This window comes from Bactrocera latifrons, unplaced genomic scaffold (assembly GCF_001853355.1).
Source record: "Bactrocera latifrons isolate USDA-ARS-PBARC rearing strain unplaced genomic scaffold, ASM185335v1 scaffold_1084, whole genome shotgun sequence".
Taxonomy (NCBI): domain Eukaryota; kingdom Metazoa; phylum Arthropoda; class Insecta; order Diptera; family Tephritidae; genus Bactrocera; species Bactrocera latifrons.
The window spans coordinates 2,679-25,580 of record NW_017534502.1 but is presented as its reverse complement, the minus strand read 5'-3'; the positions used below and the strand labels follow the sequence as shown (position 1 = coordinate 25,580).

The following is a 22,902-nucleotide window of genomic DNA, read 5'->3' as shown; positions in this document are numbered from 1 at the left end:
CCTTAAATCATTTGCATTGGGATTCCAATTTAAATCTTCCCCCTTACACTAACCGTTTAAAGCTTATAAATCTCCCTACACTCGCTAGTCGTAGGGAAATGYTTGGTATAATATTTCTTGTAAAACTCATCAATGGGTCAGTATGTATCCCATCTCTCTTGTCTGGTATTAATTTTAACATTTCCGCTCGCTCTACCAGTCAGTTTAGACCTTTACTTTTAAAATTTTCTAGAACAAATTTCGAATTAAACGAACCATTCCGCCGTATATGTCATGATTCCAATTCTCATTCCAGCACATTTGATCTAACAGATTCACTCTTTACCATTAAAAAAATTATTTTATCTACTCTTAACAAGTAACATTTAAAAATTATAAACTTTAATCTAATTCTTAGTTTTAGCTGTTGAAATTTTTGTTTCTGTAGCTGAGCAGCTTAAGATCGCAGCGATTAAAACTCCCTTGCCTTTTATGACTCGGCTAATTCCGCTCGTTCGCGGATTGCGCCCCTCGCGTCGGTTGGGCGGGAGGAGGGTAGTTGTTGAGTATTATTATTATTATTATTATTAAATTCTAGTTTAGAAAGTCAAGAAGAAACAGACTTCCCACAAGAAATTTATGAACACGACGACCTAAGAAAAGCTCTATCACATTTTGTAAACAATAAAGATATAATTATTTAATTTTATGTAGTATATATGTATAGTTTTATTTTTTAATTTTTAATTCCTCCATTGCTATTTGTCCCTTCATTTCAAGCTCTTTTAAAGCCAATTTTTCTTTCATTTCAATTTCTAGTGTTCTTATTCTCTCTTCTGAATTGCATTTTTCTTTTTCAAATAAAAATTTTTCGTATTGTAAATCACATTCTTTTTCTTTTAAAGATGGCTCCCTATCTTTCATTTTTGATTGTATCTCTAACTTTTGTTGTTTCACCTTAATTAAACCTGTGTGCATAGTAAGCACATCGGCAAGACCTGTCCGCGAATAAATAGCCTTCCGATTTATTGTGTTGCATGTAGATTCTAGACCGACTTCTTGAAAACTTTCTTCAGGTGTGGTAGCTACATTTGCATTTGTGGTCGTTGAACCGGCGTCGAAATCGTCTGTGGTGGACGTCGAGTTGTTTTCTAAGGCTTCTGTATCCATAACAAATTCATTGGATTGGAACTCTTTATAGCCAAATATATCTTCCAAATCGTAGAAAAAAGGACAAGTTCTTAAAATTATACCTAAAAATATAATTTATTATAATTTTATACCAAAAAAATTTATTTTTAAATTACTTTCTGTTGATTCGGCGTCTTGCATGGCAAGTGCTCCCGTCGAATTCTGCCAAGCTCGTGCCTTTGTATAGCATTGGCGCAAGTGCCTTGCCTTTAGCCTCACTAAAGACCAATCTAACCGCAGATTTTGTGTCTCTAAAATTTTTTTATAATACACCTGTGCTGTCGGCTTTTCAATCGGACGGTTGTCTCGCATGTATGTAATTAATTTCTGTTGCTCCTCACTGCTCCATTTCCTGTACGGTACTGTGCGTACACGTTTTGGTTTGGTCTAAAACATATATTTTTCATTATTGTATTTACATTTACACTTTTTTTTCATATTTTGGCTGGGATTTAGAATAGCATCCCCGTATTTCGAGGATAAAATGGGATTCACTGGAAAGGTGACGTTCTCCAGATCACGAAAATATATATATGTATATATAGTTGCCGCTGACTTATAGTTCTAAAGATATTTGCGTTTAAAGTTAAAAAAGTTGTTTATTGTGAATAACTTTTTCGCTTATATTATGCACTTTTCACTTACTAACACTTCACTATAACGTTTTTGTATATAAATTTTTTTAATATTTATTGCTATTAATATTTTTCCTTTTATGTATTTGGGGTATAATGCTTTTGCTTATTTTCTTTTGTTGACAACTAGGCAGATATGGCAATACCATTTATTTGCTAGTATGCAACCCTATTCTTGTTGTGCAAATGCAGTGAATTTAACTAAAACAAAATAATTGAAATAAAGCTTTATTTGCAATWAATATTAAAAAAATGTATATACAAAAACGTTATAGTGAAGTGTTAGTAAGTGAAAAGTGCATAAAATAAGTGAAAAAGTTATTCACAATAAACAAATTATCAATTTAAAAGTTGTAAATTTCTTAACTTTAAACGCAGATATCTTTAAAACTATAAGTCAGCGGCAACTATATATACATATATATTTTCGTGATCTGGAGAACGTCACGTGACCTTTCCAATGACACCCATTTTATCCTCGAAATCCGGGGATGCTATTCTAAATTTTACCCCATATTTTAATTTTACTTACAATTTTGCTTCCATCAGATTCCATTTTCAAATGTAAATAAAGTCAGCTGATCAGAGATGCCAGTTTGCCACAATTAATAAACAAGCTTTCACGAAAAACAAAAACAAAATAAATACCACGTAGGTAAATATGGGAATATTGCCACCTGGGAAATTAACATGCTAAATAACATTTAACTGTGAACAGCATAATTCATTCGTTTGTATGGGATAAAGAAAAGGGCTGGTTTTAGGGATTTTCCGGCAAGTATTCCAATTCTTGAACCTTAACCAACAATTTAAAAAAATTGGCAAAATTTATCCAGGCGTTGTTGAGTTATGCACTTAGCAACACATTTTGGGATTCATTTTTAAATATAAGATTAAAACAACTAACTGTTTATGTTTCCGTCCTTAATAAGGTGAATTAAGCCTGTTAGTTCTCAATTAATAAATGTTTTTAATCATTTGTAATTGAAATATAATTTTACTATTCAAAACATTTTTTTATACATATAATATTTCGCATTATCTTTGATTTTCATTGTTTTACATTTTTATAAGCGATCTTGAACGGCGGGAACATACTTCTCCCTTCACATATACTTTTGGTATAATTTCAATCTGGCTGTTCCATTCATTCCAATTGCAAAACGTCAAAACTTTCCCAATCCAGTCAACTGTCAAAGTTCAGTAGGTGAGCGGTTCTCACACTTCCAGTGACAGGAGAGTTAGGGACTCCAATTACTTTGATGGACGGGTAAAAAACACGAATTCCGGTATAATTTGGGTATGTACGGATAGGGGAGCATTTCCACATTGGGAATATATATAATATGTTCCTAACACTTATATTTTTTAAAATATTCCCGATTTAAATATTAAAAAATTTGCATTAATAACACTTAGTATTTCGCAATGTTTCACTAATTTTTTTTACATTTTTCAATTTGTGTATTTAAACTAGAAGACCCGTCCAAGCTTCACTGTGGCTAATATGTACATAGATAATAATACTACCACCATCTATATGATTTCTATTAGTTGGATTATAACTATTAGTTAATGAGATATAGCATTTTTGTAAAGCAACTTGTGTTAGTTCACCGAAATGGATCAAAAAGCATTTCGTGTGTTAAAAAAAATATTGCTTTTTGGGGGAAAATACTGTTAAGTTCTTTCTCAGGGAAATCCACCGTTGAAAAGATATTTGCTAAGCTGGAAACATGTGAAACGAGCACCAAGGACAATGACGCTCTAAAAAGGCGAACGTTTTGTTCAAAGTGGGTGGCTGGCATGTTCGTAATCTAACAAAAACAACGAATAACTGATTCTGAGGAGTTTTGGACTGCTCTTTAATAGTAATAAAACCGAACTTTTACGTCGGTGTGTGACAATAGAAATATAGCTCTATCATTTCCCACTGGAGTCCAATCGACAGTCATTCTTTTATTTTAAATATAATTTTTGTATAAATGAGTTTATTAATCTTTGACATAAAGAGTTAAAAGGTATCCTATGTCCTTACCCTGGTTCTAAGCTACCTTCCCACCAATTTTCAGCCAAATCGGTTCAGCCGTTCTTGAGGTAAAAATAGTGTAACTAACACAAACGAGGGGATGTAGTGCAGGTCGGTGCATCCTGGGTAACGCTAAATGGCCTGCGGCCTTCACGGCTTTACAACTCCCTAGACGACTTTTGGCACCGAGCTGATTTCTTGAGTAGGAAAACTTACTGGATCTGTTAGAACCCTGGGCTGGTGGTGGCGGCATTCTGGTACCAGAGTATGATAGGGAGACACCCATCAGAAATGGCTGTCGGGCCCTCCCGTTAAAACCCTGGCAGACCTCAGACTACTCTCTGAGTGGTAATCCTTGTAGCATGGACACATCAAAAACACACAATGATGAAATCGACACCCAGATCTGTCCCAGGCGGGGCTGCTGCTCCCGGGGCGAAGAAACCGTCACTAGGTTGCTGCAGCAACGGGACCAAGACCCCGGTAGGAGTCTACGCATCAGGCGGCACGATGGATAAGCCGGCGCAAACCCGCCGGCAAAAGAGTTAGTGAAAGGTGGAGCCTTCATACACGGTGGAATCGCCAGCACTATCAGAGGAACTTCTGCTAGATTTATGAAGCGATCCACAGGGGGCATTGGCAAAGGTGCTTTAGCCAGGAAGCTGAAGTCGGACCTTCGACTAGCGGAAAAAATTGTGGAACGTTGCGGTGGTAAGCATGTTGGCCAGGTATCTGAGCAGCATGCTAACACGCTGGAGTAGGCTAAGAAGGTGCTAGGGTCGCACGAGGAAGAGACCTCCCTTGGCAAAAAACCGAAATCGCTGAAGGTGCTGGCGCAAGAGTACTTGTTGTGGTCGACCGCAGCAGGGAGGACGGTGCTATCTCCCATGAAGAGTGGAAGAGAGTAGCAGCGGCTATCTCTTCAGTCTTCCTCAAGGTGGTTAAGGAAAGCCCTGGTCCACCCCCAAAATGTGTTAATGCTGGTTGGCACCATGGGCTGACTAGATGTGCCGATCAAAGATCGTTCATCTTATATAAGAAGGCAGTCTCTCTGGTGGGGAGGTTTGGAAGGGAGCCAGACTGGAGGCCGTGAACAAAGAGGATCTTCCTCTTCGCCCTAGGGCTCGCGTCTGGCTGCCAGTCGAACCGTCCCCTGCGAAGGAGACCGAGGAAATCCTCAGGTACTGTAAGTCCTCACTTACCGGTCACGACTGGAGGGTTATAAGGCTGGAGAAAACCGATGAATATCGCCAGGCGCTGATAATGCTTAACGCGAAGTCCATCGGTTCTCTCAGCAAAACCAAGCGAGCCATCAGTTATGGGTTCGAGATGGTAGTAGTGAAGGTACTCCCGACGGATGCCAGGGCTGATGCCACTCAAGCTGCAGCTGTGGTGGAGAAATCAGAAGGCGTAAGTGATGGTCAAACGACCATGGAAAATCATGGTCGTCGATTTCTGGAGACGGTTCGTCGATCGGCGATTCCGTTTTAAGCTTCGAACAATTGTTTGAGGAGCTGAGGCTCGCTCACGACTTCAGCGCTGAACTGGCGCTCCTAGAGGAGAGTCTGAAGGATGAGATTCCTCCAGATTAACCTCCATCACGCAAAGGCGACCTCCGCCAATCTACTGCTTCCTCTGTAATAGGAAAAATTCTCCCACTTTTGTGACCGCAGGTAGAGAGGAGGTTCTCGACCTCACCCTAGCCTTACACGGGATTGCCCCGCTGATCTCAAACTCTCGATAACCACTCCTTTTCTGATCATAGGTATATCAGGTTTAGTATAGCCTGAGAAGGTCCGCTTAGAAAATCTTTCAGAAATTCCAGGGACACGGACTGCGAAGTTACCGCAGAAACGGAAAACTCTCCCACGCGCATCGGGGGTGGATGCGTTGACCACCGCCGAGGTGGTTAATGGGTGGCTCGAAGTTTTCAGCTCGGTGTGCAACACTGCACTGGAGAGCTCCGGTCTATTGAAAACACCGAAGGGCAGAGGGAAACTTCAATGCTGGACTTCGGAACTATGTGAAATTAGGGCGTCCTGCAGACGCTTATTTAACAAGGCACGCAGGAGTGGATTATCTGATGATTGTGTCCTGTATAAAACAGGCCTTTCGATATACAAGTCCGAGCTAAGAAGGGCTAAAAAGATCTCGTGGAAGAGCTTCTGCGAAAAAGTGGATGGCTGTCACGAGTCCTCTAGATTCAGGCGCATCCTCGCAAAAAACTCTGCGTCCCTGGGGTATCTCAAGGATGTAAATGGGAAGTGGGCGCTGAGCAGTGAAGAGACACTTCAGATGCTCCTTTATGCTCACTTTCCTAGTAATACGTCCTCTGCGGAGGTGTTTCTCGGAGCGTTGCATGCTGACTAACTTCTTTTGTTGACCTTCTGGATGAGCGTCACTTGACTTGGGCGATCAATTCGTTCCAACCGTTCAATTTCCCGGAACCGGATGGCATCATACCAGCGCAGCCGCAGCAGGCTGTTAAGGTATCATGCGGCTGGCTGGCACCGATCTATGCGAACTGCATCAGATTAGGTTACATCCCGGGGGCCTGGAGACGAGTCGGAGTTACGTTCATTCCGAAGGATGGCAGGGGCTCCCACGTCATGGCAAAGGACTTCAGGCCCATCAGAGTCTCCTCCTTTTTACTAAAAACTTTGGAGAGACTGCTGGACTGGTATCTAAGAAGACGCATTCCAAGAGACTATCTATCAGGGGCGCTTGACTAAGCAATGGAAGCTAAGGACTTCGCTCAAGCACCTCAGTTTTAGTCTTCTGTACGACAGAGTGGTCGAAACAGAGCGGGGCAGCGCTAGCGCGACGGAGTGTGAGCAGGCGAACCCCTCAGGGGGGATCCTAGTCGTTAAGGACCTTCTCAAAAAGCTGGAAGATCTTGGCTGTTAGGTGATTGCCTATGCAGATGATGTAGCCCTTATGGTGAAAGAAAAGTTTCTAAGCACTGTGTATGAGTTGACGTAGGGATAGTCAAGCCCATAATGTTCTATGGAGCCTTTATGTGGTGGAATGCTTTACAGAATATCACAATTGCAAAGAAACTAGAGAGCGTTCAACGAGCTGCGCTCATCAGCATGTGCTGTGCATTAAGGTCCACACCAACCATTGCACTTAATGCAATTCTGAACATAACACCGGTGGATATTGCCGGAAGGTGTATGGCCGGAAGGTGTATGGCCGCAAAGGTGGCTATTAGGCTTGGGGAACCTGGGTTTCCAAAGGGGCGTGTATCTGAACACTTGGATATCCTCACGAGCTTTGACTGCATACCGGATTATCTGGATCATGGAGTCGCCATATCGAACTCCGGGGGCTCCTTCCCTGCACATGTACCAACGAGGGAGGTTTGGGAGGGAAGAAGCCGTTGGAGGAGAGGGGCAGTAAGCTTCTTGACGGATGAGTCAAAGCTTGTGGGGAAGGTTGGTGGAAGGGTCTACTGTCGGGAGCTCTCCATCAAATCCAGCTTCAGACTTCCCCACTATTGCAGTGTCTTCCAGGCTGAAGTTGCAGCCATCAAGGTAGCAGCAGATTTGCTGATCAAGAGAGTGTCTACTTTCAGAGAAGTTACCATTCACTCAGATAGCAAAGCTGCGATACTAGCCTTGAACTCATTCAAAGTGCGTTCAGGGTTGGTAGAACTGTGTTTGGCGTCGCTGTCTCTGGCGGTGAGAGCTTTTATTATAAGAATTGTATGGGTGCCGGGCCACAGCGGAATAACAGGTAACTGCAAAGCTGATGAGCTAGCAATGAAAGGAACCTTAGAATCACTATCGGTAGAATGGGAACGGGCAGGTGCTCCTGCATCCTTTTGTGTTCTACTACTGGATAGCTGGGCCTCGCGGCTGCTTGATCAGCGCTGGGCCAGCATTGGTACCTGAGCGGTCGCAAAAGCCTTTTGGCCCAAGATATATCGCAGGAGATCTCTCTGCCCTCAGTAAGGCTAGCCTCTCAATAGTGATGGGGCTCTTGACGGGCCACTGCCCTATTGGCTTACATGCTGTAAGACTGAGAATATTACGGGACGCCGCTTGCAGAAGATGCGGTAGAAACTAGCCAGCACTTCCTTCTTGACTGCCCTGCTTTTGGGAGATCAAGACTTAGACACTTGGGGCACATACCTTCAGACGTCCCACCGATCTGGCGGGCATAGAAATTAAGCGTCTCTGTAAATTTGTATTGGCTACTAAGCGGTTTGCCGATCTCTAAGTCCGAACACGGGAGTTCGATTTTCATTGGCTTCACAAAGTACTACATCTATTAGTCCACGTGCGATCTCTAATCAGCCATCTAACCTAACCTAACACAACTTTATTTTATATATATAGAAGTAAGGTTGTTTTTAATGTTTTTATTAATATTTTTTATTTGTTTGTTTTAAAGAAATGAAATTCTCAAATGATTTTTACAAACATGAATTTTTAACAAATACCTATAATTTGAAATATAATTTTTGTTCTTATGAGTTGTATTAACATCTGACATAAAGATATAAAACGTAGCCTATGTCCTACACTGGTTCTAAGCTACCTCCGAACCAATTTTCAGCCAAATCGGTTCAGCCGTTCTTGAGTTATAAATGGTGTTACTAACACAACTTGCTTTTATATAATATATACATATGTAAGATATACACTCTAAATATTGAAATAAATTCATATTACACTTTTATTTTGTTATGTTTAAGCTATATTTATTAATTTAAAATTCACTTAGCACATCGTTGAAAAGGTTAAATTGTTGACAATTATGACGAAAACGAGCGTTGCCACATCTTAAACACCAAATATGTGAGATTTTCAACATTTTTTCTTTGTTTGTATTTTCGCGTGATTCTTTTTTCTATATTAACTATAATAAAAAATACTCTCCAACATTTTCAAGCTATAATTGAGTTGTGAAAACTATTTCCTTATACATATGTATGTATATTATATGTATTATATGTGATTAATAAATACAAAATACTATGTAAATCTCTATGATGATATTATAATATTTATATCAAATCGGTGTGACTGAAGTACTTTTGCGTACTTGCAAACTGATCCATCCTCAGAAATAATACAATTCGATTATAATGAGAATGGTAGAATAGAGCTGACACTAAAACATGCATTATATTCTTGCAAGTAAACATTATGTGGTTGGACTATAACTGGCTCAGTACTTAAGCTACGTTAGCGAACTAAAATGTAGATGTTGTCGAGATTAATGTCCAAATACAAAAGGCTATAAAATGTTTTTTAATCATTCGCTATTATTGTTGATGAAAATGAAAATACAAATTAGCTAGATATACCCGAAATGACATCGCATAAACTTCTGGTGAAAATTGGTTCACTTGTTATTATTCAGCATAATTTCAATTATTGTAGCAATCATTTTCAATAATTTTGACTAGAAAATTTAATGGAGAAATTATCCTCTTGCCACGTTAGAATATACGAATTAATGTAAATTTCAAAATATTTGCAATAAAAACTATAAATGTTATTATAATCAAGAAAGGAAAGGCTAAGTTCCGAACATTTTATACTCTTGCAACAAATACTTTAAAATGTAAAACGTCAACCAGAGAATCGGGAGCAATTTTATATATACATATACTAAATTTAATTCATACACTGGCCGACATATTCGGCATAAGATTTGTTAGAAAAACGAAAACGCGATTTTATCTAGGTACCTCACATACAATCGCCAATTATATGGAGTACAGTAAGGCGGATGTTCGAAAATCATGGTTACATATAACTGACCTAGTTAGACCTAGTTTTCGCCCATTTCAATCTATTTTAGGCACAAAGATATATTGTTATGAGTAAAAAACGTTCTCAAATTTACATTGAGATAACTCAAATATTGCCCGATATATGCAGTTTAAAGTCACCCCGAAATTCGAAAATCTTTATGATAGGTGCTCAGGGCAGTATTGATCCGATTCAATCCATTTTTAATACACATAATTATTATTGCCAGGAAAAGATTCTCTCTAATTTTCAATTAAAATTCAAAAATTACATTGATCGATAATTTCGTCCATTTAAATCTATTTTAGGCACAATGATATATTGTTATGAGTAAAACACGTTCTGAAATTTACATTGAGATAACTCAAATATTGGCCGCAGTTGCAGTTTAAAGTCACCCGGAAATTTGAAAATCTTTATAATAGGTATATATGGGCTCAGGGCAGTATTGATCCGATTCAATCCATTTTTAATACACCGAATTATTATTGCCAGGAAAAAATCTCTCCAATTTTCAATTAAAGTTCAAATATTACATGGATCGATAATTTCGCTCAAAAGTCAGCTATAGACACTAGAGTCCATACATCGGACAGCATTGAAAAATACGCCAATTTTGAGCCGCTCTCACACTGGAATAAGTTGGGCATCCTTTTACCTCTGACATTCACTATTTTTATATGAGGGGGATTTTCTTGGTCTTGCAAAACCCTTGCACGGTGCATGAATTGCCGAAATTTCCACCTGGTGCATCGGCATAATAATAAACAACCGCAGAAGATTATTTGCAATTGCCATGTTTATTTTCGTGCAATGACACGTAACAAAATAATTGCAACCCCGTATAGCTGTCATTTTACTCAAATGCATATGTTGACGTTAAGTTATTTAAGAAGGTAAATTTCAAATATATTTTATAATTTATATTTAAATTATAAAGATTTGGTATATATGTGGAGTGTTCGTGTGGGCACGTCCTTCTACGACGAATTTCCAAAAAGAAARAGAGCGATCTTCGYATTTTATTTGACATAAAGGTTTGACACAAAAGGAAAAGAAAATCATACATAGCGAAATGTCAAAGTAGCAGCTAGAGTTACCATGCTTAATACAATTATAATTAACTCCGAAATGAGTGACGGTGCTGCCACAGTACTCCCCTCCTAGTTGGGGTCTGCGGCGGTGTAAGCAGGTTTCAAACGGTCGATAGAAATGTTGAGTGCTTTATCGTTAATGTCGACGATGAAGTATTTTTGATAGCGATGAATAACCTTGTAAGGCCCTTTGTAAGGAGTTGATAATGATGGTCGTACCGACAAGTCGCGGATGAAAATCTGGTCGCACGTTTTTAAATCTGTGTGGACAAAAGATTTCTGAGTGGTATGCCAAGACGTGTTGACCGGACGTAGGTCGCGCATTATTTGTCGTAACTGAGCAACAACTTCAGTCTCATTCTCTGGTACAGGAGAGTCGATGAAGAATTCGGATGGAAAGCATAGCCTCGTCCCATAAACTAGCTCGGCTGGTGATGCTCCAATATCCGATTTGAATGCGCAGCAGAGTCCCAAAAGAATTATCGGTAGGAAATTTGTCCAATGTTCCTTGTCATGACAAAGTAAGGCTGACTTGAGAGTTCTGTGCCAACGTTCGACGATTCCGTTGCTTTGTGGGTGGTAAGGTACATTGGAGTAAATGTTGGGAAAGTGTGTTGGTGCGGTGCTGTCTGGAATCGGGAAAGCATCTGACCACCGGGTGAAACGGTCGATTACGGGGAACGGTTCCACGATGTCAATGTGTAAATGGGCGAAGCGTTCGCTAACGCATGTTCGGCGTTGCAGAGGAGTGACGTTGTGTCTGGTGACCTTATTACGTTGACAGCGTAGGCAATGGTTTGCAAAATTATGACTGTCGCGATGGATTTCGGGCCAGGTGAAACGTTCGCTCATCATCTTTGATGTTGTACGTGAACCGGGGTGTGAAATGTTGTGGATTGTCCGAAGTACTGCTTGGCGGAATCGCTTGTTGATGAACGGTCGGATGCGATCGGTAGAAATATCATAGTATACCTTTTTTGTGCTGGAAGGAAGAGCGTACGAAATTAGTTTCAATGAATGCTTCACTTGCCCATTGAGATAGGATTGGAGCTCTTCGTCTGTCGCCAGTCGCTCGGTGGCCAAGTCATCATAGTTGATTGATTGACAAATTGTTTTCGAGGTTATTGCTTCAATGCGAGACATCATATCGGCGACAACATTTTGTTGACCAGACACGTGACGAATGTCTGTGGTGATTTGAGCGATAAAGTCTAGTTGTCGCGCTTGACTGTCCGAAGCTTTTTCTAGTCTTTGATGGAATGCGAATGTGAGAGGTTTGTGGTCTGCGTAGACGTGGCAATCTCGTCCTTCAACCATAAAACGGAAGTGTCGGATAGCGAGATACATAGCTGTGAGCTCCCTGTCGTAAGTACTGTATCGCTGTTCTGCTTTTGTAAATTTTCGCTGGAAGAAACCCAGCGTTTGGAGCATGTTGTTAACTACTTGGTGTTGCGCTGCACCGGCTGCAGAGTCGGATGCGTCAATCCAATGCGCGTTGGGAGTGGAATGTGCTAGAAGCGTACATTTAGCTAGGTCCTCCTTACAGGCTTCGTAATGTTTTATATTTTCTTTGGTCCATATGAGAGGTGAGTGATCATTGCGCTTGTTACCCGGAGTCATATTGAATAATGGTGCTTGATGTAGAAGAGGATTTTTCAAAAAAGGTCTATAAAAATTTACCATGGCGAGGAACCGCTTTAAATCTTTCGCAGTAGTTGGAAGTTTAGGATCTGTGATAGTCTTGACACGATTTGGCAATGGTTAATTATGGGTGATAAGATGCCCAAGGAATTCGAGTTCCGGTACTCCGAGTATCGACTTTGCGATGTTTATTGTCAAATTGTGATCTCGCAATCGTTGAAATATGTTTTGAAGGTCTTTACGGTGCTCCTCCGTCGAGGCAGAAGCTATGCAGATGTCATCCAAGTAGACGAAAGTATTATTTATTCCGCGAAGGACTTCATTGATAACCCTTTGAAATGTCTGTGCAGCATTGCGTAATCCAAAGGTCATGTGAGTGAACTCGTATAGTCCGAAAGGGGTTGTAATGGCCGTTTTGCACACATCCTCTTCATGTACACGGATTTAGTGAAAAGCTTTCTCTAGGTCGATTTTTGAAAAAATAGTTTTGCCTGATAATATGTGCGTGAAGTCGTGGAGAAACGGAATTGGGTACCTGTCCGGTACAGTGACAGCATTCAAGGCACGGTAATCACCACACGGTCTCCAAGAACCATCTGCTTTGCAGACCATATGCAGGGGGCTCGCCCAGTCGCTACTAGACGGCCGACATATGCCAAGTTTCATTAAGAGCTCGAATTCAGCACGTGCTGCAGCAAGCTTCTCAGGTGATAACCGCCTTGGTCTGCTAAATACCGGTTGTCCGGACGTAATGATCCGGTGGACAACTGTAGAGGTTGGTGAGTTATTGTCGGAAATTTTAACAAAATATCCGAAAATGGCATATTTATGTTGATAGTTGATATATTCGGTGTATTAATTGACTTTATCGAGCACATTGTTTTTAACTCGGTGCGGCGGTCAAGTAGTCAATGTCGGTTGAGATCTGGTAGTAGGTCGAAAAATGATAAGAAGTCTGCGCCAATAATCGCCTGAGAAACGTCGGCAATTACGAACTTCCACACGAACTCTCTMCGTAAGTTTAGATTCAATTTAAGTAGGACTTCACCAAACACTTGAATTGGTGARCCGTTAGCAGCAAACAATTTGGTATCCGATTTAGATGCTTCAGCCAAGCTTGAACACTTCGGTATTGTCGACACCTCTGCGCCGGAGTCAATAAGGAAACTCATTTTTGCAGTAGTGTCGAAAATGTGAAGGCGTTTGTTCGTAAGTTTTTCAGAACGTTTGCCTGATTCTGAAAAACAGTAGGCTGAGCAGGCCTAATTTGAGTCGGTTGGTGGCTGCGGATGAGCCATTTTGCACGGCTGTCTGCACTTACGGGCGTTGCAAAAATTTCGCGTGATACCAGCACATTTCGTTGGAGCTGTTGTGTGAGTTACGGATACCGGTCGGAGTCCTAGATCTAGATCTAGGTCTAGGCCGAAACCGATGTACGTTGTCGCTTACTACTTGGTCGAGTCGTTGTTTGAGTGCTGCTATTTCRGCTCTCAGATCTTGGTCGGTAGATTGTTGTACGGTGCACAATTCGCTGCAGTCTCCTTGGCGCAATTTAATGGACTCCGTAATGGAATCGGCGATCTTCAACTTTTCGACGATTGGCACATTTGTAGCAATGATTGCCGCTTGCGTATATGTAGGTAACTGAGTGATCCACAGGTCGTGAAGTATGCTCTCGCTTAACGTGGTTCCCGCGGCGCGCTTCATCTCGTTGTAAAGGTCGCTTGGGCGCCGTTCGCCCAGGGGCATCTCGCGAAGTACACGCTGCAGGCGTCGCTGCTGGCTTTCTGTAAAATTTTCCAACAGTTTTGTCCGAATGTAGCAGTATTTATTCGTGGGCGGAGCAGCATCAACTTTGGTACGCAGTTCCATTAACTTTGAAGGTGGGACGCTTGCCAAAACGATATTAAACTTTGTTATGTCAGCCACGATGCCCGTTGCATCGAATCAAAAGTTTAAATAATAAAAATATGCCTCAATATTATCCTCTCATATCTGGGGCAACGGCAGTCGTGGTACAAAATGCTGTGTTGTAGCRTTTTCTAAGATGTTCCCTTCTTCAGAAACCAATTGACTTTCGTCGAGACTCATAATAAAGAATTTAGAAAAATAGCAATTAAAAAATAAAAATGTGCGGAGTCACCAATGTGGAGTGTTCGTGTGGGCACGTCCTTCTACGACGAATTTCCAAAAAGAAAGAGAGCGATCTTCGCATTTTATTTGACATAAAGGTTTGACACAAAAGGAAAAGAAAACCATACATAGCGAAATGTCAAAGTAGCAGCTAGAGTTACCATGCTTAATACAATTATAATTAACTCCGAAATGAGTGGCGGTGCTGCCACATATACATATGCTACCATACTGAATATTTCTACTTGTAACTTGTACAGACGGATGTTAATACTTTGAAGAGACTTTTTTGTAAACTTTTTAAGCTGAAAACTAACAATATGACAATCTTATGTATTTTTAGGAAATTTTAACGATCGCATAAAAAGAAAATTACTGGTTTTTGAGTAGTCAAAAAAAAAAAACTTTTTAACCTATGTATGTTGGCAACACTTTAAATAAAGTTATGAAGTATGTACCGCTATTTTTGTCTGGTTATTTGAAATTAGTGGAAAAACAACATATTTCATGATTTACAGGCTCGGGTAGTCAAATATTGGGAAGAGAGCAAAGGGTAAATATGCTAGAAAACATATTTTATTAACATATCTCTTACTAAAAAACTTATCATATAGAGTAAAGACAGCCGGATGTTCGAAAATCCAAATATTAGTTAGTAGAAAGTAAAAGAATCAAGAGCTTGCTTATAGTCCGATTTCGCTCATTTTCATAACGTGACATAAGAAAGAAAAGAATGCCACGTACCAAATTTTGTCGAAATCAGTCAGTCGGGTTCAGAATTATGGGATTTCACTAAAAAGTGAGCGATGACACGCTCATCCTCCAATTTTTACACCGGCCCCTATAAAGCCTGGTCGTACCATCCCGGTAGCAAATTTTTACGATTCTATCGCATTTAGTTATAGATTTATCGAGCATTTAGTAGTTTTAACAGTAACGTTATATGGGGAGTGAGCGGGGGTTTCATCTGATTTCATCCATTTTCACATTATCCATAGAAGTTCTTGTAATATTTGGTGTTGTAGCTTTAGTGACTTGAATTAAACATTAAACGTTTTAGAGAGCGGGGACGGCCACTTTTTTCAAAATTTTTTACCCACAGATGCCCCATACTACTGCGTTGCCCTATGCCTAATTGGAATTTTATATTATATATATATTAGGGTGATTAAACTAAAAATTCTTTTTTCATTTGGTACTCTGAAAAATGGGTTCCTAGACACCTCTAAGGAAGCCTCTCCAAGAATAAGTTCTTAATTGTAACGGGAAGGTCCTCCTACTTACAATTTTCTATTTTTTTTATTATCATATAGAAAGTTTTAAATCTCGCCGATTTTAACTAAATTTGATACGAGACCTTCCTCTGAAATTCTAATGATACAGTGTAAAAAGGGTATATTATATTATATAAAGTATACCAATCAAGAACATATTAATATATTAGAATACAACTAACAGGTCTTATGTTCCTGTAGGTAGTTATTTCCTTGGCTTTAATCCTTTCAAGTAGCAGGAGTATGAAATGGTTGGAAGAAATGAACTTTGACAGTATCTTAGTTAAGAAGTGCCAGCTTTCAACTTGTTTATTTGAGAAAAAGGTTAGGGTTAAAAGATAGGTTATATTAAAAAAAAATTACTTTTCGGATTAGGGCATTTGCGATGGGATTCTGGGCTATGAATTTAAACCTAATACATCTGCCTCAACTAGCTAGTGGTAGGAAAATGCTTGGCATAATATTCCGTGTGAAATTTCTAAATGGAACACTTTGCAGTTCTTGTCTCTTATCTGAAGATACATTTGAAATTCCGACACGTTTTTCGAGGCAGTATAGACCCTTACTGTTAAGATCTTGTACGTCATTATTCGTCTTATTTTGTATAAGTATTTCGATTGTACCCCTCGCGTCGGTTGAGCGGGAAGTAGATAAGCGTTGGGTTATTATTAATCGTTTAAGGCTCATACTTTAGGGTAAACCTAGAGGAAATTTTGAATTCGACGAGCACAGTTCAAAATAAAAATATTTAATAATAAAAAAAAATCAAATTTCTTGTGTGTTAAAAAAATTGTATGTTGGAAAATTTATTGTATTTGCCAGAAATAATAAAACAGATTGTGTAGAACATGGCCAGAAGCAATAGTGATAGATCTAAATTTATAAATACACAAACAGTCAAATTCTTAGTTATTCCCCGATATCCGTATCATGTACATAACGTTTTCATTAAAATTTTCATACTAACCCAATTCCTATAACTGGACAATAAATTGACAGCAGACGGCACTATTTTCCCAATATTTCGTTCAAAGTATCTCTGCTTAACGGCTAAGAATTCAGAAACTATGTAAAAAAAATTGTGTACAATATTTACTACTCTACAGTTTTTTAAGAACAATAATAATATTCACAATTAGGGGATGTTTATAATGTTCGCTGGTGATCAATCTTAGTGCAGCCCTTTTTACTTTTTTGTTTGTCATAAAACTTCAGCTTTTTCATACTTTGTCTTTGTTCTAAGTTCCAGAAAATACCGTTTTTTCAATATTTTGATTTTATTATTTTAGTTTACTAGTGTTTACAACTCAAACAAATTCATACTTAATATAAATGCAAGCAAAAAAGTTTAAACATAAAAATTTACTTGTTGTAAAATATTTGTATTTATAAATAATATCATGGACAAATAGACAGTATACAAATTACGCTACAGCTAATTAAAAATATCTGAACTCTCCTTTCTTACCCAAATGCTTATTTCGAATCCAATCAGTAGCGTCGTGTGACCGGTGTGTCTCAATATTATCCTAAAAATATTATATATGTAATATGTTAATAATATCATATGTAATAATTCCGTACTTATACCTATTATATTCATATATATAATATTAAACTTACACTGAGACTTACACTATTTATCGGGTGTCTCGGCTGTGTATAAGTATTGTTTCCTTGCAGATGTGATGGTACTTGTTTTTGCCCATAAAACTGATTGCTCGCAGACTCGTCACCGAAGTTATATGGAGTGACAATTGTGTGTGGAACATGGGCCACTTGACCTCGTATGTTGCGAGCCTTCCACCATTTTCGAGTATCATCCAAAATCTAAACAAAACGTATGCGAATAATTTATCTTCTCTAAACTCTTACTAAGGAATTTCACGACACTTGAAAAGGTTTTCAAACAAGTTATGCTTCCTACTAAGCATACCTACTAAGCTAAATTAATGTTGAATAAAACCAAAAACGTTAACTTAGATTGAATGAAAGCTACAAAAGATTCCACTCTAGAATTCTATACAGTGTTTTAATTTGAACAATTTCTTCGGAGATTGTAGCGTTGCCTTGGACAACAATATGTGCCAAATTTCCTATTTTGTTAAAAAAAATGTTCCATGCAAGGAGATTATTCTTTTTTTATGATACTAAAGTGGTACGATATCGGTTCCCACAACTGTGCAGCTTCTGGGGGAGAAAAGGACGATATCTGAGAAACTGAAGGTTTAGTTCGCTTATTAACTGACAGACAGACGGGCATGAATAAATCGACTTAGCTCGTCTTGCCGATCGTTTATGTCTATCTATTTGTGTATTTTATAGGGTGTTACAAACTTAATTACCTTGTCCAGAGAATAGTCATAGTAGTTGCAAACGACGTTTCCCATCTAGGACTTTTGTCTCCAAACTCAACAGTGTAGAAGTGGACGTAGTGGCAAGTTCAAGTGATTTTGTGTTGAAGGTATTAGGTATGTTACTTGCTGCAGTTAGTACAACCACTCCACTTTACACTCATAGCAATAAATCAACGTATCGCGTGTGACACGCCAATTTTAACCAATTTATTAAAACAGGGAGATAATGCTCTCCTTTATTTCGCCTGCAATTTAGTTACGCACCTTCTAAGTGAAAGTTTTCAAAATTTGTTTAGTGTGATGCACCAGCTGGTATTTAAACTATTAAAACTGTACATTTGATTCAGTAAATAGGTGATAAACTAGTAGCTTGATTGCCTACGCATGTATACTTTTATAAATCATGTCATAAGTTTAAGATTTTAATATGATGAAATCTCAACTTTAGAGCTTTAAAAATAGCTGACTCACCTCCAAATATTCACCACGAACTACACTTAGTTCTTTATCATTGTTGGCTGTGCGGGGATAAGTGACTAGGACAATTTTAGCATGTGCTGTTTGTAAATCATCTAGCCACGCTGCCAACATTTGTTCGTCGTTAGTGATGTTATCACGACCAGAGAATTCGGACACTGAGTTTTTATTGCGCGTGGCTGTGGTATTCTTAGAGTCACGTGCATGTAATTGTTGCATTCCTGTTGATATTGTTTGAATACCAGCTGCGGTGTTATTATTAATTTGCAAATCGTGCAATGCCCCTCCGCTACGTTCAATGGAATCAATAGAAATTTCACTGTGCACGCTAAAATCACAAGGCCCACCGTTCGCAGCGCCACTTATGCCACCAGTGGGCAAAAATCGTTCACTATCGTGTTCATAATGACCAGAATATTTCTCAATTGGTACACTTCTTTCGTATTCTTCGACTTGCCCTATATGTAAAGCTGTATTACTATTGCTGCCAACTTGGCGTCCGTTCTCCCCGCTGTGACTGGTATGACCAGCATGGAAATGTGATTTAACATCTAAACGACGCTTGCTAATGTTTGTTGGAGTTGTAAGCGTTTCCAATTCATCGGTTACCAAGTAATCGGGCGACCATCCATCCATAAATACAGGATGGTATGAGCCCACATCATCTTTCCACTGATCGCGTGGTATAATCCAAGCGTCACCAAGGGAGCGCCATAATTCCGTTTCTTTGCTCGTAACGCAATTAATTAACAGATTTATGGCTTCACGTGTAAGTAATGGATTGATCACACGTGCTGGCAATTGAGACTCAAAGTAAGTGTCACTGGAAGCCTCGACTATTAGTGCAAGCGGTGTAAATAAGAAGTGAACTAGTTCAGGAGCATTTGGATCATGTATGTGTGCTTTCAGCTTGGCTAGCAAGTTAAATGAAAGTTTGAATTTGGCGAAAATGTCGATAAACTCTTTTTCAAGGGGCGGTCGAGTACGCAACGTTAATAAACCCTCGCCAGGATCTTTCTTTTTTGTTTTTCGGTTTCGGCGACGACGCTCCAGTTCGCGTGATGCTGCAGCTGCATGTTGAAGGCGTGCTATGAACTTTTCTATGTCATCAAAGCAATGATTCAACACAGTTACATCACGTTCATACTTGTCACTAGACGTAGAACTAGTTTCGTCATTAAACCCGCTTTGTTCGGAATCTGTTTCACCATTTCCGCTACCAGCAGCAGCACCTGTGTGATTACTTTCTAGCATGAGACTTCGGACGTGTAAGCCATATTGATCTATACTAGTGCGGGATGGCGTAATAGTACCACCATTGTGAAGATGATGGATTTGTTGTTCACTGCGACCGTGCTGACTGCTGGATGCCGGTAATGACTTAACTAAACCAGTAGGACCGTTCTTTAATAGATTTGATGGTGATTGGTGTTGATGCACTAAACTCTCGCGCTGTTGTGTCACCATTTTCCCATTTCTTAGGCTCTTTAAGTCTTCAACCAAATGCACGGCTGATACACTTTGTGACTTAAATTAGAATGCAAAAAAATTAAAATTCACTGCTTTAAACAATGTGAAGTTTGTGCATTTACCTGAAAAATATGCATTTCTGAGCGTGAGCCACTGCCGCCGGACACGATAAATACTAATATATTGTTATATAACTCCATGGAATCAGTAGATGTGAATGCTGTGGGATCCTGTATAAGAGATGCTGGAAATCTTTCTATGATATTCTAAAAAAGTTAATGGGAAACTCTCTAACCAAACGTGGAATAGGCAATAAAGTCAATATATACTCACTCCGGTTTCATAATCCATTATAAGCACCCATTGGTAATCCAAACATATTTGCATTTTCTGAGACCATATACCAGTGGTTTTTTCCAACTGTAACAGCCTTCGCATACCGTCTGCGGGATAGACAATGCCGGATTCCTTATTTACCGTGAAGGTAGCTAAATGTTCGAGAAGGTATATTGGCTTGTTATTCAAATCACTCTCGTGATGATCTTCGCCGCTCCGAGAGTCTCGCTCGTCGCCAGAATATTCACTGGAGCCAATTTCACCAGCAATACCACGTAAACTGCCACCAGCTGTACTATTATTAGCAATAGCACCTCCATTCGAGTTGTGATAAGCCATTCCGGGGGCTCTCATTAACAATAAAATATAACAGTTCGTCCTAATGTAAAAAATAACTAGACAGAGGTAAAGAAATAATATATAGAAAAAGTATTAATTTTGTTTTTGGCATTCAAAAAATAGAATAGAGATTTTTATAAATATGGATAATTTCACAAATATTATTGTTTATTTATTTATTTCTTTAAATATGACCTGTAAATAAATTTACAGACATACTAGAAGAAAGGGAAACTGAATATTAATGTTTTTAATAGTACTGAAAACTTACAACTTAATTTAATAATTTGCTTGCAAACCCCATAGCCAATTTCGTTGCTTATATGAATGCTTTTATCACAGGTGCCCACATTAACCGTTGTTTATGATATCTTTTCACCATTTAACTTTTTTACTAACATTTCAATAATTAAAACTTGTAAAATTTTATTTGACAGGTAGCAGAAACACTATAGAGACATACGCCACCACATAACTGCATTGAGCAGCATTCTCCAAACTTTCCGTACTTCTCTGATATACTATACATATAACAATATACCAATCGTCTGTGCGTCGTTCGCCCATCATCTAACATAGTAGCTGCAACGGGATACGTGCTGGCTTTCAGATATTATTCGGGCACATAATATACATATCTTTTTATTTTTATATATAAAAACACTTGCTGTCTACTACAAATTAGTTTCTGATAAATTTTTCAAAAAAGAGTATTTAATATAATCTAATCAGCTGTTTTGAAACAAAATTTACACCCACTACTGATGTACAGCAAAAAGTATGTTCACAGTTAAGTGTTTTAACGAAGTATCAACTAACGAATTACCATATTAACAAGTTCGGTCTAATACCCCTAATATAAATTAGTTCAGTTCATCATAGACAACATTGTTGATCAATTCGAGTAGCCGCCAGCGTCAACTGATTTGATACCACACGAAGAATCTGTTCTTCGGCAATTACAATCGAGTAAACGGTATGGCTGGCTTCGGTTCAAATAGTATCATGCCAGTTCATAGCGTTGCGACGATTGTTTTAATCGATGTGAAACTTTGGGTAAACTACGAGAATTTATTTACAACAACAATTTTCTGCTGGATTAATTTGAATCATATGTGGTAAAAAATGTGTCAGATTTGAATATCTGCACATGTTAAAAATTTGCGTTTACGTATTTGCGATGCATAAACAATAGAAATTCCATCGAGTAAGTACATACATACAAACATTTGTTGGATGTACGTATGCACTCTATGGAATTTCCATTACACATATAACATACGCATATTCATACATACATATGTATTTGAAATAGAACAGAAGTGTACGAGTAAATCAGTGTTTAGGGGATGAAACCGAACGCTGTCGATCATTTCAATCATTGAAGCTTAAGCATGCATCAGAGAGCTGCAACGAGTATGATAAAATCAGAACAAACAGTCGACCAAAAACACAATTAAATCAATTCAGTTCAGCATAGACAATATTGTTAATCAATTCGAGTAGCCGCCAGCGTCAACTGATCTGATACAACACGAACAATCTGTTCTTCGACAGTCACGAGCGTGTAAACGGTATGGCTGGCTTCGGTTGCAATCGTAGCATATCAGTTCATAGCGTTGCGACGATGTTTGAATTGAAGTGAAACTTTGGGTAAACTATAAGTAAATCTACGAGTAAATCTATGCCACAAACAACAACAATTTTCTGCTGGACTGATATGGATCATGTGTGGCCAAAAATGTATCAGCTTTGAAAATGTGCGCTTGTTACAAATTTTCGAAACGTAAACAATGGAAATTCCATCGAGAACGTACATACATATATACATACGTATGTTGTATGTATGTGCTTGATGGAATTTCCATTATAGATATAACATATGTATATAAATACATACATGTATATACAAACATATGTATTTGAAATAGAATAGATGCACTAGATAATCAGTGTTTATGATAATGGAGTATGATCGATTCGGTTTGATCAGCCTCGCTCAAACCGGTCACAACTCAGCACAGCGGTTCGTTACAAATTTTTCCGATCGAGTTTAAAATGAAGGAGTCTGAGCAATCGGTTTCATTGCTCTGCTTACTGATTCAAACTGATTTTTTGGTTCCGGTATGATGATTGGAAGTGATTGCACAGAAACGGTATGATGATTGGAAATGATTGT

At 38.8% G+C, this 22,902-nt stretch overlaps 2 protein-coding genes across 4 annotated transcripts; both read right to left on the bottom strand.

Annotated features, from left to right (window-relative positions):
- Window positions 1-708: 708 nt before the first annotated feature.
- LOC108971323 lies at window positions 709-2,437 on the bottom strand. Its single transcript, XM_018937296.1, has 3 exons — window positions 2,338-2,437; window positions 1,287-1,557; window positions 709-1,232 (listed from the first exon to the last, which is right to left on the bottom strand). The coding sequence occupies exons 1-3, from the start codon at window positions 2,359-2,361 to the stop codon at window positions 709-711; spliced, it is 819 nt and encodes a 272-aa protein (XP_018792841.1). The 5' UTR covers window positions 2,362-2,437.
- Window positions 2,438-17,105: 14,668 nt separating this feature from the next.
- Window positions 17,106-22,563, bottom strand: LOC108971335 (epidermal growth factor receptor kinase substrate 8-like protein 2). 3 transcript variants are annotated; one of them, XM_018937332.1, is made up of 6 exons: window positions 20,995-22,563; window positions 20,382-20,779; window positions 20,171-20,314; window positions 18,573-20,105; window positions 17,368-17,574; window positions 17,106-17,273 (listed from the first exon to the last, which is right to left on the bottom strand). In XM_018937332.1, the coding sequence occupies exons 2-6, from the start codon at window positions 20,736-20,738 to the stop codon at window positions 17,184-17,186; spliced, it is 2,331 nt and encodes a 776-aa protein (XP_018792877.1). In that variant the 5' UTR covers window positions 20,739-20,779; window positions 20,995-22,563; the 3' UTR covers window positions 17,106-17,183. The 3 variants fall into 3 exon arrangements, with proteins under 3 accessions (XP_018792877.1, XP_018792868.1, XP_018792885.1); XM_018937323.1 differs by lacking the exon at window positions 20,995-22,563 and having other exon boundaries at window positions 20,382-20,835; XM_018937340.1 differs by lacking the exon at window positions 20,995-22,563 and having other exon boundaries at window positions 17,380-17,574; window positions 20,382-20,833.
- Window positions 22,564-22,902: the final 339 nt, after the last annotated feature.

Bases quoted from the DNA above. Each gene is read 5' to 3' on its own strand.
- LOC108971323 (XM_018937296.1), bottom strand. From the start codon at position 2,361: ATGGAATCTGATGGAAGCAAAATT. The intron at 1,558-2,337 runs GTAAGTAAAATT...TATATGTTTTAG, and splicing joins AATCTGATGGAAGCAAAATT to ACCAAACCAAAACGTGTACG. The intron at 1,233-1,286 runs GTAATTTAAAAA...TTATATTTTTAG, and splicing joins AGACGCCGAATCAACAGAAA to GTATAATTTTAAGAACTTGT.
- LOC108971335 (XM_018937332.1), bottom strand. From the start codon at position 20,738: ATGAGAGCCCCCGGAATGGCTTATCACAACTCGAATGGAGGTGCTATT. The intron at 20,315-20,381 runs GTGAGTATATAT...TAACTTTTTTAG, and splicing joins TAATGGATTATGAAACCGGA to AATATCATAGAAAGATTTCC. The intron at 17,274-17,367 runs GTAAGTTTAATA...TAATATTTTTAG, and splicing joins TAAATAGTGTAAGTCTCAGT to GATAATATTGAGACACACCG.